At 39.4% G+C, this 15,561-nt stretch overlaps 1 protein-coding gene across 1 annotated transcript in view; it reads right to left on the reverse strand.

Annotated features, from left to right (window-relative positions):
• Positions 1 to 15,561, reverse strand: part of tcf7 (transcription factor 7) — an 88,547-nt gene that overhangs the window by 30,006 nt on the left and 42,980 nt on the right. Inside the window, 1 exon segment of the mRNA XM_042498634.1 lies at positions 3,813 to 3,939. Coding sequence (XP_042354568.1) covers positions 3,813 to 3,939 — 127 coding nt within the window.

Genomic DNA, 15,561 nt, shown 5'->3' on the forward strand with positions numbered 1-15,561 from the left:
CTGCTAAAACCTGTGACCATTTCTATTGAATATCAAATATTTCTATCAAAATTGTATTTGAATTATGAGAGATATGGTTGAAAATATCAGATTTCCAGTTATGCAGTACCCTACATATCTAAAACATCTTTAAATCGCCCCTGCTTTTTTTTTCTTTGATGTATTTTCACACATCACACCTCAGCTTTAATGCCCTGGGTTTCTGCCAACAGGTATAAAACTCTATTGATCAGCGTTGAGCTCAGTGATGCAGGAGAACAGTTTGAGGACAGAAGAAGAATGATATCACTGATGAGGTAACCCCTACCTGTAAGGAGCTGACGAATGGTATGAAGAGTGAGGTAAGGTGGTGTGTGTGTGCGTACTGTATGATGTTACTGACTGGAAACATAGTAAGAATTCAGGTGAGATAGTGTGAGAAAGGTTAGGTACAGCTGTGTGTGTGTGTATGTGTGTGTGTGTGTGTGTGTGTGTGTGTGTAAGGAGTTTGAAGCAGGTGGTTCAGTCTGTCATTAAGGGCTGAGTCACTGTACTAGCGTCAGTCATGGACACACACACACACACACACACACACACACACACACACACACATACACACACACACACACAAAGAGTCTAGACCAGACAAGGGGAGTGTTTTTGTTGGATAAGGGGGTTTCCAGACGGAGCAGGCAGAATTTTGCCTGAGGTCACACTCCAATATCTAATCAGAGCCAAGAAAAGACTTTTGTTCAGCTGAGGTTTGTTTTTTTGTCTGTTGCTATCAACCTCTTCCTCTCCTCCTTCTTCCTCACTTCTCTCTGAAAAAAAAAAGGTACCAGCTTTTGCTGTCATCATCACTGTCAAAGTCCCTCAGTGATTGTTCAGAGTCAGCGCGGTATAAACTCTCTGAAGTTTCTGAGTAAAACCTGAGCAGCATTAGGAGACCAGTGAATTTCACCTCAACTATCAGGGAGCGATTTCATGGCTGTCAGATGTACTAAATTGTGAGTTATATGCTGCTGACCTCTGCCTGCACTCAAATTTAACAAGTCTTTTTAGAATTTGTGGTTGTATTCTGCGTCTTGTGTTTAATGATTAAGAGAAATTAATAATCAATATCAATTAATAAGTGATATTGTTTTTATGTCATTCTGTTTATAGTCTATCTTGTTAAATGGGCTGCAATTTCTGATGATGTTAGATTTTTGTCTCACAAGCTTACAACTGGTAAAATGTGTCTGGTGCAAACATTTTGAAATTTTTATCACTCAAAATTACATAAAAATGTTGTGTGCAAAAAACAGCACACAAGTCATTATCTGGTATCATACAGGAGATGAGCATATGATGATGTACTCAGCGCACTGTCACTGTTAGCAAAGACTGCCAACTGCATCTGAAGTGCATAAACTTTGCTTGTAAACTGGAGAATTAAACTGAATTACATCCAATAATTTCAAATAAATGTGCTCATGGAAAAGCTCCTGTCCAAAATAAAAATGTTTAGTCTCATTAATGTATACAGAGAACTGGATGACATGCTCCAGGATGGCGGCCATTCTCTCCAATAAAAGTTACTCACTCAGCATAAAAAGTTTTTTCTCTTCCCCATCCTGCAGCCCACAGCTCACATGCACTACTGTGTTTTTTACCTGAACCTATACTTTACAAGCTCGTACCAAAGACTGTACATTGAGATGATTCAGGCTCCTGACTCAGAATTACATAAGTGGAGTCAGATTTAGCTGTTCAATATAACTGTTCGACCTTTCATTCCCTTTTTACCATAGTGTGAATGTGGTTTGGCGGCATGTTCAGGGTCACAGCTACAGTCACCTTATATAGTAAACAAACCAAGTTAGCCCTCTGAGCTAATGCATGCTAACTATGCTAATGATTGGTCAGAAATGTGCAACAGATTTTTTTAGATAAACAAAGCCAGAGACTGAATCGTATTAAGTTGCTGTAAACTGTAAATTTACCACTCCTAAGCCTCTCGTCCCACAAAAAAGGGGTGCCTGCTCTACCAACTGAGCCACCGGGCGCCCCTTTTTTGTGTTTTATAGGTTGTGTCCTCGCAGCAGCGGCCGCGGGTTTGAGTCCGGCCTCGGCCCTTTGCTGCATGTCATCCCCTCTCTCTCTCCCCCTTTCATGCTGTATCTGTCCTAGTCTCTAATAAAGGTAATAAAAGCCCCCAAAAAACAGACTACTCAACTTTAAGAATCTCAGTTGACTGCGAGCTCTACGACTGATGATTTAAATCTTTGACTTTCAGTGCTCAGCCATAACAATTGCCTCTAAACCACCCATTCTCTCCACAGATGTAGCAGTGTACTCAGCAGTGACATTGTCCAACTCAAAATGGACATAAAAAAATCAAAATTGATACAGAAAAAAACAGAGATTTATATATGATTATATGATATAAACATATGATTCCACACCTTTTTCTTTCTTGTCAAAACCTGGTACCCACAAAACCTGATTCCAACATTTCCCACAATGCAACTTGACTGCCAACAGTGTGACTGAGATTAAAATTTGAGTATGCTCTGCAAGTAGCGGCTAATGTAGCCTTGCACCATTTGCCTCAGACAGAGATGAGGAGCGAGCTACAGAGGTTTGTTAAGTTCACAACTTTCTAACTCCACACCTCCAGATTTAAAAAAAATAAATCTTAAAAGTTATAGTCATCAACTCCAACCAACCAGTTTATCAGATTTTGCACAGCTCCCTTTGGAGCCCCATAAGGCTTCATGCAGCTTGTTTTTACACATGCAGTAGTGCATTCCAAGGTCTAAAAACAGACTTTGATGTGTAAAATTGGTGGATCACCCCTTTAAAACATGTATGGTTAGTCATCTGGGGAGCGTGAATGTGCTCGGCAGATTCTATGACAATCTGCCTCTTGCATTTTTAAAACTTCGACGGTGACAGGATGATTGATGATAAAAGATGATGGGGTTGCCAAAATCCTCTGGGGATCATAGATATATTCATCAACAGTAATGTGGTCAGCCGTTAAGATATCCTGCGTCTCAAAGTGTGAGACGTACAGTACAGAGAGACAGATGGACCAGCCGACACTGCCACCCGTTCAGCCCCGCCTCCTGAAAGGCTAAAATCCTGCAGTGTTTAAATGTCAGGGTGTGTTTGTTTGTGACTTTCAAACAGAGCACAGTGTGTGTTTGTATGTACAGTGCTTGCTAAGGAGAACCTTGTGTGTGCTGCAGTGATGGCTTGTGCGATTGTCACTCTAATTGTTTCCATCTTTGTGTGTGTGTGTGTGTGTGTGTGTGTGTGTGTGTGTGTGTGTGTGTGTGTGGCTGGCGGTCCCTTCAGAGGAGCAGGCCACTTCAGAGCAGCCATGGAACCGCCACGGGCTGACGGAGCCGAAGCTGCCACTTCACACACTGTGTGCGTGCTTGAATACGTGTGTGTGTCCATGTGTGAGGAGAGAAGGGGCGTCGAGCTGATGACATGAATTTATTGCTTGTGTGTGTCTACGTGTGTGTGTAAGAGATAGAAAAGGGGAATATGTATTACATTTGTTTTATAACATTTCTCAAGTGTTTCCGATAAAATACGACGTGTGTGTGTGTGTGTGTTGTGAGTCAATGTGATGACTGACATGTCGACAGCACAAACTGATCGCAGTGTGTATATGGACGAGAATTTCAGCAACACTTCCGCAGCTGTCTGGAGTATGTCTGTGTTTACTTGAGTGTGTGTCCTCTTCAATGCGTGTAATTCAGTATTTAAACAAGAATGCAGCCTACACTCCGTGTGTGTGTGCAGGTATATGTCTATAAATGTATATGAATTCTCACCTGTTTTCTGGCTCATGTCTGTGGGCAGGTGTGGAGGACTTGGGCTGAAGTGCTCGTTGCTGTAGGGCAGGAGGGACGTAAGGGGGTGCATCCCGTGAGACTGCTGCACCACCGACACTTTGTTGGACTGTTGATGGGACACAATGACACAAAGATTAGTTTAAATAACAATGATGAACCACTCATCTTTCTATTAACCTCATACTAGAGAGATGCCGCGCCCATATATAAAAAAAAAAATCCTGTATACCGTGTTAAAATTCCAGGAGGGTATGAAGGTATGAAAAATAAATAGCACCCAAGCCTAAAGCATCAATATTTAAACTTTTAAATTTGGGCAATAATTCCACTTAAAGAGGCATCCATTTCCCATAATTTCCCATAATCCCATAATTTGCAATTAAACTGTTGAGTGAAATGGTTTACGTGAAAAAAATAATAGATAAAATAACAAATAAACGGTCTGGAGCAACAGGACTGATAACAATATTTAAATGAAATGAAATTAAATACATTTCTTTCTTTCTTTTTTTTAAAATCATTTTTGCTGATTAATTTGTTAAGACAAAATCCAGGGTGAAATATTTATTATCATAACTTGAATTGTTATTTTAGTGTCTGACACATAAAGGATCAGAAATTCAACAAACAAACTAATAAATCTGTATAATTGTAATTGCTAATGATGGCAACTGTATTCAATATATAATATCAAGTCATTTAGCCAAAGACTGATGAATGTGATCGGGCAGCATCACAGTGATGCACATTCTCCTTGCTTCCATTTTCTAAAAGAAGATATCACAGTCAGCCAGCAACCAACATGAAATGATTTAGACAAATCTCATTTATATCTCTTTTCTTTTTTTAACCAAATCACTGATGTTCAAAGATGCAAGATTACAGAGACACACAAAGATGCCAGCGTCCTTCTCTCAGAATATGTTCTGCTTTTATCTACACTTGCGGGGACATTTGCATTGGCTACAACTGAACAGATAAACTTGCATGTACAAGACCGAAAGATGGAAGGGAAGAAAACTGGACATCTTAAACCTGGTTTGGAACAAACGTGTGGGCTGTACTTTGCTCCCATTGGTCTTCAGTGGAGCAGGGAGGAGGAGGAGGAAGAGGAGGAGGAGGAGGCCCATTTGATCGATAAGCCTTTGATGATCAAGTGGGGCTGCGTGCAAGCTTGTTTGCTTTCATGTTTCTGTTTACAAATGGCTTTCAATAACTTACGTGAAATCTAGTTATTGCTAATGCTCACAGCATGCTGGCTGACATACGATACGTCACAGCGGTTTGCAATGTTGGAGGCAGCTAACCAGGCAGCCTTGGACTGCGTATGTTTGAACCACGCCATATGTGTGTGTGTGTGTGTGTGTGTGTGTGTGTGTGTGTGTGTGTGTGGACTGGGCAGTGCAACAGTTTCTGTGGGAGGCGAGTATAAAAATGTGTCTTTTTGTGCGATTGTGATAGTGTGTTTGTGAGTGGGTGGATGTGTACGGATGGATATATTTCTAAGTGTGTGTGTGTCTCTGAAAGCTTTGCAGAGGTGTCGATTTTCATGTATATGAATATATCTGAGAAAAGTTTTTAAGTAGTTTTATTTTGTACACTGAGATGGACAAGCCTGTGTGTTTGAGTGTGTGTGTGAGAGTGTGTGTGTGTGTGTGTGTGTGTGCATGTGTGTGTGCATGTGCGCGCGTGCATGTAGTGTGTAACATCAGAACTACAGAGGGGCAGATCTGGTGCTACTTGCTGGGCCTCCTGCTGAGTTACAAAGTGAATACCTTATCACTTAAAGGCAGAGCTTCCACACGCTACACTGCACATTACCACACGTGCATGCACACACACACACACACACACACACACACACACACACACAGACACACACACACACACACACACGCACACACACACACACACACTTCCAACGGCTCCTTTCCTATCCATCAACATCTTAAACTCTCTTTCACTGGCCAAACACACACACACACACATACACAAACGGACCCTCATGTGTATGCTACACAGCTAGCTGTGGAGCTAAGATCAAACTGCTAAACCGCTTTTAATGTCGAGACACATGAAAACAAAACGCACAACCTCTGTACCGGAGAGCCGAAGGCTGGGAGGTTTGAGGGTGTGGGAGGAGGAGGTAGTCTGGGAGCAGGGTGGAGGTGGTGGTGAGGCTTAAGATAAGATGGTCTGCATTCATTACAACCTGAAGTCCTCAGAGATGGAGACAGAGCATTGTAGGTTAAGTAATTGACCATCAGTCACCTTACAGGATGACAACAAAATCATCATGTTGTCATGGTAAAACAGTTTATCAGTCCCTCCAGGATTTCTCGGGCTGTCTTTATGATTGTTGTGACCTGACATACTTGATTTCATGGCAGCTGTTCTGAAAAATTGCAATGAATGTTGTAGGGCCAAGAAAAATTGGTAAAATGAGTTGTGATGCTGTCATGGATTCTAAGTTTATTGTGAGAAGCATTCAGTGTTTGACACAGAATTAGAATCTATTTGTGATATTAGGAGCAGCACTATGTTGTATGTGCTGCTACTTTCACCAAAATCCGAATGAGGATGTTGACATTGAGAGGTATTTAGAAGTCACAAACTGGTAGTTTAGGCATCTCCCACAAAACACCAATGCAGTATAACCATTGTTTAATATGACATGGTTCAGCTTTACATTTTCAGCAGTAGCAATGACATTTTGCAAGAAAAAAAATCCCAAACTGGGTAGCATCAGCAGCGAGTGGCACTGGAATGTATGTGTATTTAGGTTATATGACATAACTTGAATTACCACCTTGCGGTTGTATGCCTCTGCGAACCACTCAAGTTACACTTACAGTTAATATCCCTGTCTGTGTAAACATCCTTCACACACATCTTCTCCCCGGCAGCACAGAAGATCTATACAATCAGCACAATTTCAAAGTGGGCACCCAAGATTAGAATCACCAATTGAGTATCTGACCAAATGTCTCCCCTTCTGTTTCTGAGATATGATGCTGAGTCATGGCCAGTGAAGTTTTTTTGAGGAACATTATGGCGCTGACCGTGAACCTTTGGGATATGGCACCACTTTATTTTATCCTATTAGACATTTGAGAGATATTTTGCGATAATTAGTGTATGAATTCTTGAATAATCGCCAAAAACATGTTTTGTGAGGTCACAGTGACCTTTGACCACCAAAATCTAAATCTAAATGAACGTGATATCTCAAGAACACCTTGAGATATCACGTTCATGAATATGAGCAGGATGCAAAGTCACAGTTACCTTTACGTTTAACACCAAATACTACTCAGTTTATGATGAGGTCACAGAAACCTTGACCTTTGACCACCAAAATCGTATCAGTTTATCGTTGAGTCCAAGTGGACATTTATGCCGAAATTCCCTCATGGGGTGTATGTGACAGAAGGGGCATATGGAGGAATGAACAAAACGAAAACAAAAAAAAATGCCTCAAGCCACAACTATTGCTCGTTTGGAGGCACAAAAATCTGACTGGGCCTTGACTGTAAGGAGTCAGAGTTCATGACTGCAATAAAAATTGTAAAACAATTTTTGCATGTTACATAAAAAGATAGATTACAAACTGAAAACCACGGTGTACACCACTGGAAACCAGTATACATGCAGAAACAGCAGAATTCAGCAACACACACACACACACGCGCGCACACACACACACACACACACACACACACACACACACACACACACAAACACACACACAATCCAGCACATGTGAATATAACACATCTATAGAATATGCAAGTGTGAATTACACACACACACACACACACACACACACACACACACACACACAGACACACATATACTGTGCTTCTCAATAGATTTCGCACATATGTATGCACACACGCTCACACATCTGTGCAGGGCTGCAAGGAGCCTTCAAAAGTAGTTGTGGCTCCATTTCACGTGCTGAGGTCGATGTAGCCGTTTTGCTGTAACATTATAGCCGCAAAATCGTCCATTTATGTTTCCTCTCTTCCTCGGGATAATTAGCCGGCCTTGAAGTGGCTTTCGCTGCGCCTTCCTTTTTTTACACACACTCAGGGAGGCTGACTGAGAGCACTCATTTAACCCATAATTATCAACCCCTCTGTATTTAAAAAAAATCCCCCTCTCCCTTCCCTCCTCACCCCACCACACACATACACTCACACAACTTACACATAATTACCTTAGCTGAAACAAACGAGTGTGTGCATGCATGTGAAGGACACACACACACACACTTGCAAAAGATCAAATAACACGTTGGCATCTTTGAAACGGAAACTTGTAGCTATGTTTTTGGTAACAGAGGAGTAACACATATGTTCAGGTGCACGCACACACACATAGACATGCACGCACACGCACACACACACACACACACACACAAAGATGCAATGAAGGGAAAAGTTCACTCACCCTTTAATTTACAGGAGTAGAGTTACCCACCCTTGCACTCAGACATAAATCATCAAGGAATAAATTCACAGCACAAATCAATTGTAAATATGGGTTTTTTTTTTGTGACTGATTGAACTTTGATGTTTTTATTTATTTTCATAGGAACATAATATGCATTTAAGCCCATCTGTCTGTAGGAAGCACTGATTATACTCTTATACTCTTCTGTAAGTGTTCTGATAATCTAAACATATTTCAAAACGTTCAGCTGGAGTATCTGCTTCACACAGTTTTAGGTTTCTGATATGAGAAATATGAGTTTTCTGGTGTGCCTACCTGAAATTGCTTCTAACTAAATTTTGTCAAATTCCTGATATTCCCACTGTCTGTGTTCTCTGCAGAAATTCTGTTATTTTGGAACAGACTGAACACACTGTAGAGACACAAAAAACAGTCAAGGTAAGACAAAACTGATGTGCTGGGGAGCAAATTACTGGAGTGTGAATGCGCGTTGATGCTATGAATAGGACGACGACACACACAAACACTGCACTGTAGTAACGTTCATCTTGTTAGTAATTTGAATTCTGTTTTCAACAACCAGCATTATTTGCCAGTCTTTCATCCTGTTTAGTTATTTTGACACATATAATGTGATATTTTCAAATTATCGCTGCTGTCGTGATGTTTTGGCTGTGTGCAATTGACAATGAGCAGAATGACAGCCTCTTTCTTTCCTTTCTGTATTAAATACATTTCTTGATAGCATCAATCTCATGCCTTGACTTCAAGGTGCTCCATGGAGTTTTAACCACTATAACCACTATCAAGCAGTATTGGGTCCCTGTTTTTAATCTCTCCCAAGCGGCTGATCTCGCTAACTATTAGACCAATCAGCCTCATATTTTGTTTGCCCATTTCTAACTGTATGTTCAAGGACTTCTTGTGGTTGTATAGTGTGCCAAGAGCTGCAAGTTTTCCGGAAATTGTTTTGGCTAAAAAAAAAAAAAAAAAGCCTTGCGTAGTCTGTTGAGAGCCATATTGTGGCTTTCTTTGTGGCTCAAATACTGACATCCAAGAAAAGTTTTAGTCTGACTTTGACGCAGCAGATAACTTCAATACACGATATGTTATGATCCTCTTAAATTAGGCACAATATGAGATGAATAAATCCCCATTCTCTGCCCTGGCTCTCTGAAGTCTGCCTGCGACCCTATTTTGTTTGGTTCTCTGCACGGCATCATGCTGCACCAGGGAAGCAGAGCATTTTACCCTTCCTGATTCTGTAGACTTGCAGATTTTGTTGATTTGGTCATTTTTCCTTGATATTTGTGCTTCTTATATAAGATAGTTAGTAGGCTATGCAGCTAAATGTTTGTGTTTTTTTTTTGGCTGTTTTAATTGTTGGCAGAGATTTGCAATCTCCTAAGATCACAAGACACACATCAGTGCCGCCTGTTTAATGCTATTCTGCTGATGGACATTTGCCAGTGGTATAGTGCAAGGAAATCTAGCATTTTCCAACAAAGCCAGTAATGAATACTGCAAGATAGCGAAGATGGATATGTGTGTGTGTGTGTGTGTGTGTGTATTGTTTTAAATGTGTTTTAAATATGCGTTGTTAGCTTATCAAAGGAGAATTTCTGCTGTTATGTGACGGGCAACAAGGTTTATCTAATTTAAACAATGCACATTAAAATGTTTCAGGTGGAAAGAAATGCATTCAGCACTTTTGATATGCACAATACATTTTAGTAAGAATCATTAAATGTAAAATCAACCTTCTTTATAGGAAAACACAAGGTACCTTCAATCTAAATTACACGAGGTCTTTAAAAGAAACAGTAGTTGGTGCATACTGGTGGTTGACACATTCAAACACCAAATGCATTGAAAGAGTCATACTGTGTATCACTGTACATACATCAATCATGTAAGCTGCCATACACATGAAGAAACTCGGCGCCAAACACCAACTCCAGCAGCACTGAATAATAAAACTCCTGTTTGTTGATTACATCAAAGATGTAATTACTTCAAAGACACGATTACTTAAAAAGGTGTTGATATCTAATTGAAATTTTTTAAGTGCGTCAGGAAATCGCACATGTAGCCCTCAGTCTCTCTGTAGTCTAATTTCACTTGAAAGGCCTTTGATTTATCAGCATATTGTTGCTGCCTTTTATCTCCACTCTATTTGAACAGAAATCTGCCGCTGAATACAAGAGTTAATGGGATCTCAGATATCACTTGTTTGTAATGACAGCCCTCCACCTTGACCCTGACACAAGCACACACTCATATGTATGCATTTCACATACACATGTGTGCAAAGAAACGCAGTTGCACACACACACACGCGCGCCTTCATTTAGAGGACCTTATGCTGATAAAACACCTCTAATGTATTCTTTAGTTTTCAATTGACACACTAAGTAGATCCGTCTCTTTTTATATTTGAAGCGGAAATTAAAGCGTCCTCCCTTTTGTTCGCGCCCTCCAGAGTGCTTTTGAGTCTAATGTCTTTAATCTCAAATTTCACGGAGATGGCGCATTCAAAACACTCATTCAGTCTCTTTCTTTCACGGTCATCCTTGCCCTGGTGTGGAGGAAATAATAAAAGAAATAATAATACTACACACAGTTGCTGGGAATTAATGGTGTGTTCACCTTGCTTTCCGCGATCCTTTCAAATGGCTGCAATCAACTGCTTTGCGGGAAAGAGCTTTCCCACAAAGAGATCTGAGCACCACGGCGTCATGTTTTGTCATCAAATGAATTCAGGTTGCACTTAATAAACCGTCTGTCAAACACAAATGAAAACAACCATTTATTAATCATGTTTTTAGTGTGTGAATCAAACCAGATCTGTGAATTAACTGTTACAACAAATGAGCCACTCACAAAATGAGAAGCTGGTGGCTCCTTTTATAGAGTAATTGCTTTTATTGTGCTGCAACTCCAAAAAGTATTTTGAATTTATGAGCCAGTAAGATTTTTTCTTTTAAAATATTGCCAGTATGCTTTCAATGACATTTCTACTTTGTATTTTTGAGCACTACACTTGTCATACATAATGATTATTAACCACTTCACAATTTGGGTGTTTCTTAAAAGGTTTCCATCTTCTTCTTTTTTTTCTGTCTAAAATGAAAAAATACAAAATCAGACAAAAACTTCTGAAATGAAGCATACTTTTTCACTTTGACAGTTTTAATTCTCATGAGATCGTCTCTAATAAACATCTGCTCAGTTTGTTTGCAGCCACATTGAATTACAGACACGAACCCTGCTGACCAGATGGAGCGACCCAGAGATGTGACAGGTCAAAAACTCACAGTTAATCTAAACATGCACCAAAAAGTGGAGCCTTTGATTGCAAATAGATAAAAACAGAAAGCCACAGCAGTGTCTAAAGCCTGCCAGTCAATGTGGTCTTGAGTGCCATCACTCCACTGTGGCAGAACATGGATTTCAGGAGCTATTCAGTAAAGAAAACCTTTTTCATCACTGATTATTTCACACAAAGTAGATGCTTTATTCTGTCTTCGGAAAAGCCGCGCATGTCAAATGTCAAGGTAGTTGGATGTGGAAATCTTTTGCTGCACCTCTTCAGTGTTCTTTAAAAGACACAAATGTCATGCTCTAAACACAATAATGCTTCATCTCAAGGGTCATAGGGCACCGCACACACGCACACGCACACACACACGAATGTTGGGATTTGTGGGGTGAAAAAAACCCTCTAACACTGCGGTAAAATTCCCCACACCTGCACGCAAGGAGAAAGTGCAAAAGAGAGAATGAGAGAAAAACAAGACAGGATGTGCAGAAAGAGAAAGTGAAAAAAAAAGTGAACAAGAGGAGAACATGAGGCGGCAACACGTCACAAAAAAGTCCTGAGAATCTGACATAGCATTTGATCCAATGAAAACTCTTGACCTGAGTGCGATTTTTCTAAGATTTTAGGGATATTAAATTTAATTTTATCAACTTCCAAGAGGAAGATTAATGTATATGAATTTAAGAGGTAGAGCTGTGAAAAAGAACTGAAGTGCCTGACATTGGGTTGACAATTAGAAATGATTAACATTATACTGAAAAGAAAAAGCTATATTCTTTGCTGAGAGGAAATGGGCTAAACAGAGTGTCATTTGATTCAAAAGGATCATGATTATTTGCCTGAAAACCTTCCTTGCTTTACAGTGACAGCATAAATACCGCATGCTTATGTAAATATTATAATATTAAAACATTTAATTCAACCAGTAAAGTAATTCCTTTAACTTGAATTGTCTGTCCTTTATCCCTTAATAAATAAAACACCTGTTATTTTAAACAGTTATTTTACTTTCACTTGTCAAATATTTCAGCATGTTTTACTTGGAATGATTACTAAAACAGGGGTGCCCCAACTTTTCCCTTGGTGGGCAAACACTGAAAATTAATATAGGCTACGGACCAAAAGCAAACATCTATTGAATTGTGTAATTAAGATGCAAAATAATTGAAAATTGAAATGCCTTTTGTCTGTGTGCAATTGTCTCTTTCTGACTGACTCCCTGCACAAGGTGTCACTCGGCCTGCCACGCTCAGAATATGACAAATAATTACTGGAGATGCAACATATTTAAAAGAGCATTTTTACCTCACAAAGAATAAAACAGCATAAAAAAGAGATTAATATTATAGTTTTCTTAAAATTACATTTGTTTTTTCTTCACTAGAAACTTCTGGTGGGCCAAACTGAACCTTAATATGGCCCACAGGCCCCAAGTTAGGCAGCTCTGTACTAGATGGACAAGTCTCACACCGTAACTCTTCAACCATAGTACTTTCATGATATTTCTAAATTTCCCCTACATTGCTGCTTCTTGTCTGCTCAATTTAATTCTCAGTATAACTCAGAGACACTACATCCATCAGGGCTGCAACTGACCACTATTTTCTCAATTATTCAATCAGTTTTTTGGTCTATAAAATGTTCAAAAATGGTGAAAAATGTCACCCAAAGATGATGTCCTCAAATGTCTCATTTTCACCCCAACCCAAAAATATTTAGTCAACTGTCACAGAGGAGTAAAGAAGTATTAAATATTATATTAGAAAATATTCACATTTTAGGAGCTAATTTTTTTTTTAATTATTAAAACAGATTAATCAACCATCAGATTAGTTGGCAGTTAATCTAATATTTGACAGCTGATCCACTTATCAATTTATTGTTGCCACTTTATATTCATATGCTAACATTTTGCATAATTTTTTTTTTTTTTTTAGGAAATGTAATGTTGCTCCTTTACACTAACAAAGGGAGGAAATGTTTATATTGAATGCATCTGCAAACTGCCAATGCAGAATATATACATGGAAAAGTTTTGATAGTTGTGTTCAGACTACTCAAAGCACTTGGTTAAGTTTAGGAAAAGATTGTGGCTTTGGTAAAATACAGCCAATGCAGACTTGATGCATGAAGCAAGACAGATTAATGTTTTCAATATTTAACCAAAATCATGATCTTTTCCATATTGTAACCGAGTGTTTCAACTGAACGCATAGGATGCAAACCCTTCACTCTTAACACACACCCCTAGGACCAGCAGGGTGACCTGCTCTGCCCATCATGACCCCCCACAGCCCGTCCCACCCCAGCCGTCATCTTGAGTAGTGAGTAGGTCTCCCAATCTGGAAGTCATTGCCTTCTCCAGAGTCAGGAGCCCAAAATGAGAGCCTCTTAGTTGGAGGTTTGGGCAACATCAAAGCCTGAGCAACCATAACAACGTAGCTATGTTTAAAAAAGGGCCAAACACCCCCCCAACAAGCCCGCCCACTCCCCAATTACACACTGTCTCACTCACTCACACACACACTTACACACACACACACACACACACACACACACACACGTACACAAATGCTCTTATGCATGCATGAGTGCATGTATGCAAGAACACGCCCAGTGGTGTGCATGCAAATACACACACAAACACATGCACACACACGCACCATCGTCCACTGCTGCCACACACCACTGGAACATCTGGGCTGTGGCCATGATGAATCAGTAACCACTGCGTGTTACTAACAGACAGAAACACTTACAACAAATACTGTGTGTGTGCGTGTGTGTATTACTATGCATACTACACCCAAATGTATCGCTGACAGAGAAAATGATTCTAGTTTTTACTCACTTTAGATAAATGAAACTGTATTTGTTTGGATAAAGACAGGAGAGATGCATCTAATATGATCATTATTTGCAACCTTTTTTTTTAATAAGTTTTACCACATGAGGTCACGTACACGTTTTTGGGGTGAATTTAGGGGTTTCATCAATCTCAGGAAAGTTTACATTTCCATTTGCTAGATTTTTTATAAGCTGACTCCAGTATATATATTCTTTAAAGTTAATTTATTCACTTTTTTAGGAGCAATAACAAAAAAATAAATATTATATTCAACATTTCCCATCTAGAATTTGGTTCCTTGGAGTATGAAGAAGGCTTTGTAAAGAAATCCAAATTTAATACATTCATAGAAAACATATGAAAAAACTTCAAACAAGTAAGTACGACAACTAAAACTACTGCTGCTGCTACTGAAACAGCTACTACTACATATGATGATTTTTACACAAGAGGATCAGAGTTATAAGTAGGGTTAGAATTTGATAAGTTTTATTGATATCAATGTCATAATCAATTCTGATTATCTGTTTGATGTTTTAACAATTCTCTAATTGACCAGGAATCCGGTCAATTTTATGTGTGGTATTTGAATAATTGTACAGCATCCGTTTTAATTTCTGCTAAACCTGCCTGCATGCTATTAATGTTATTATAGCACAGACAATTCAGTAACGGATGTATGGCATTTCTGAAATTTAAGCGCATGTTGTGTAGAAAAATGTTTCAGCACATTGGTGGTGTTTCCGACCTTACTTAGGCGATCAATTTGCAGACATTACAAGCAGCACTATTATCTTCTTCGTGAAATTCGGCCACACTGTGGGTCTTCTTTCTTTGGCTCTACTTTGACGCCTTGTTTCCAGAAGCATAGATGTATGAGGTTAATATCATTGCTTTGCAAATGTGCAACTGTCAGACAAACATGCCAGCATTGATGAAAGTAACTGATCAGCTCTGAGGCATACAATTCCTAATCATGGGACACTTTGGAACCAGTTCTCAACTTGAACCAGTTCTTGATTACCTTCCCTAGTTATAAAGCATGGTAGCAGTAGTGGTAATACTACAATTATTATCAGTCGCACTACAGTCAAAACATC

This window comes from Plectropomus leopardus, chromosome 13, assembly GCF_008729295.1.
Source record: "Plectropomus leopardus isolate mb chromosome 13, YSFRI_Pleo_2.0, whole genome shotgun sequence".
Lineage (NCBI taxonomy): Eukaryota > Metazoa > Chordata > Actinopteri > Perciformes > Serranidae > Plectropomus > Plectropomus leopardus.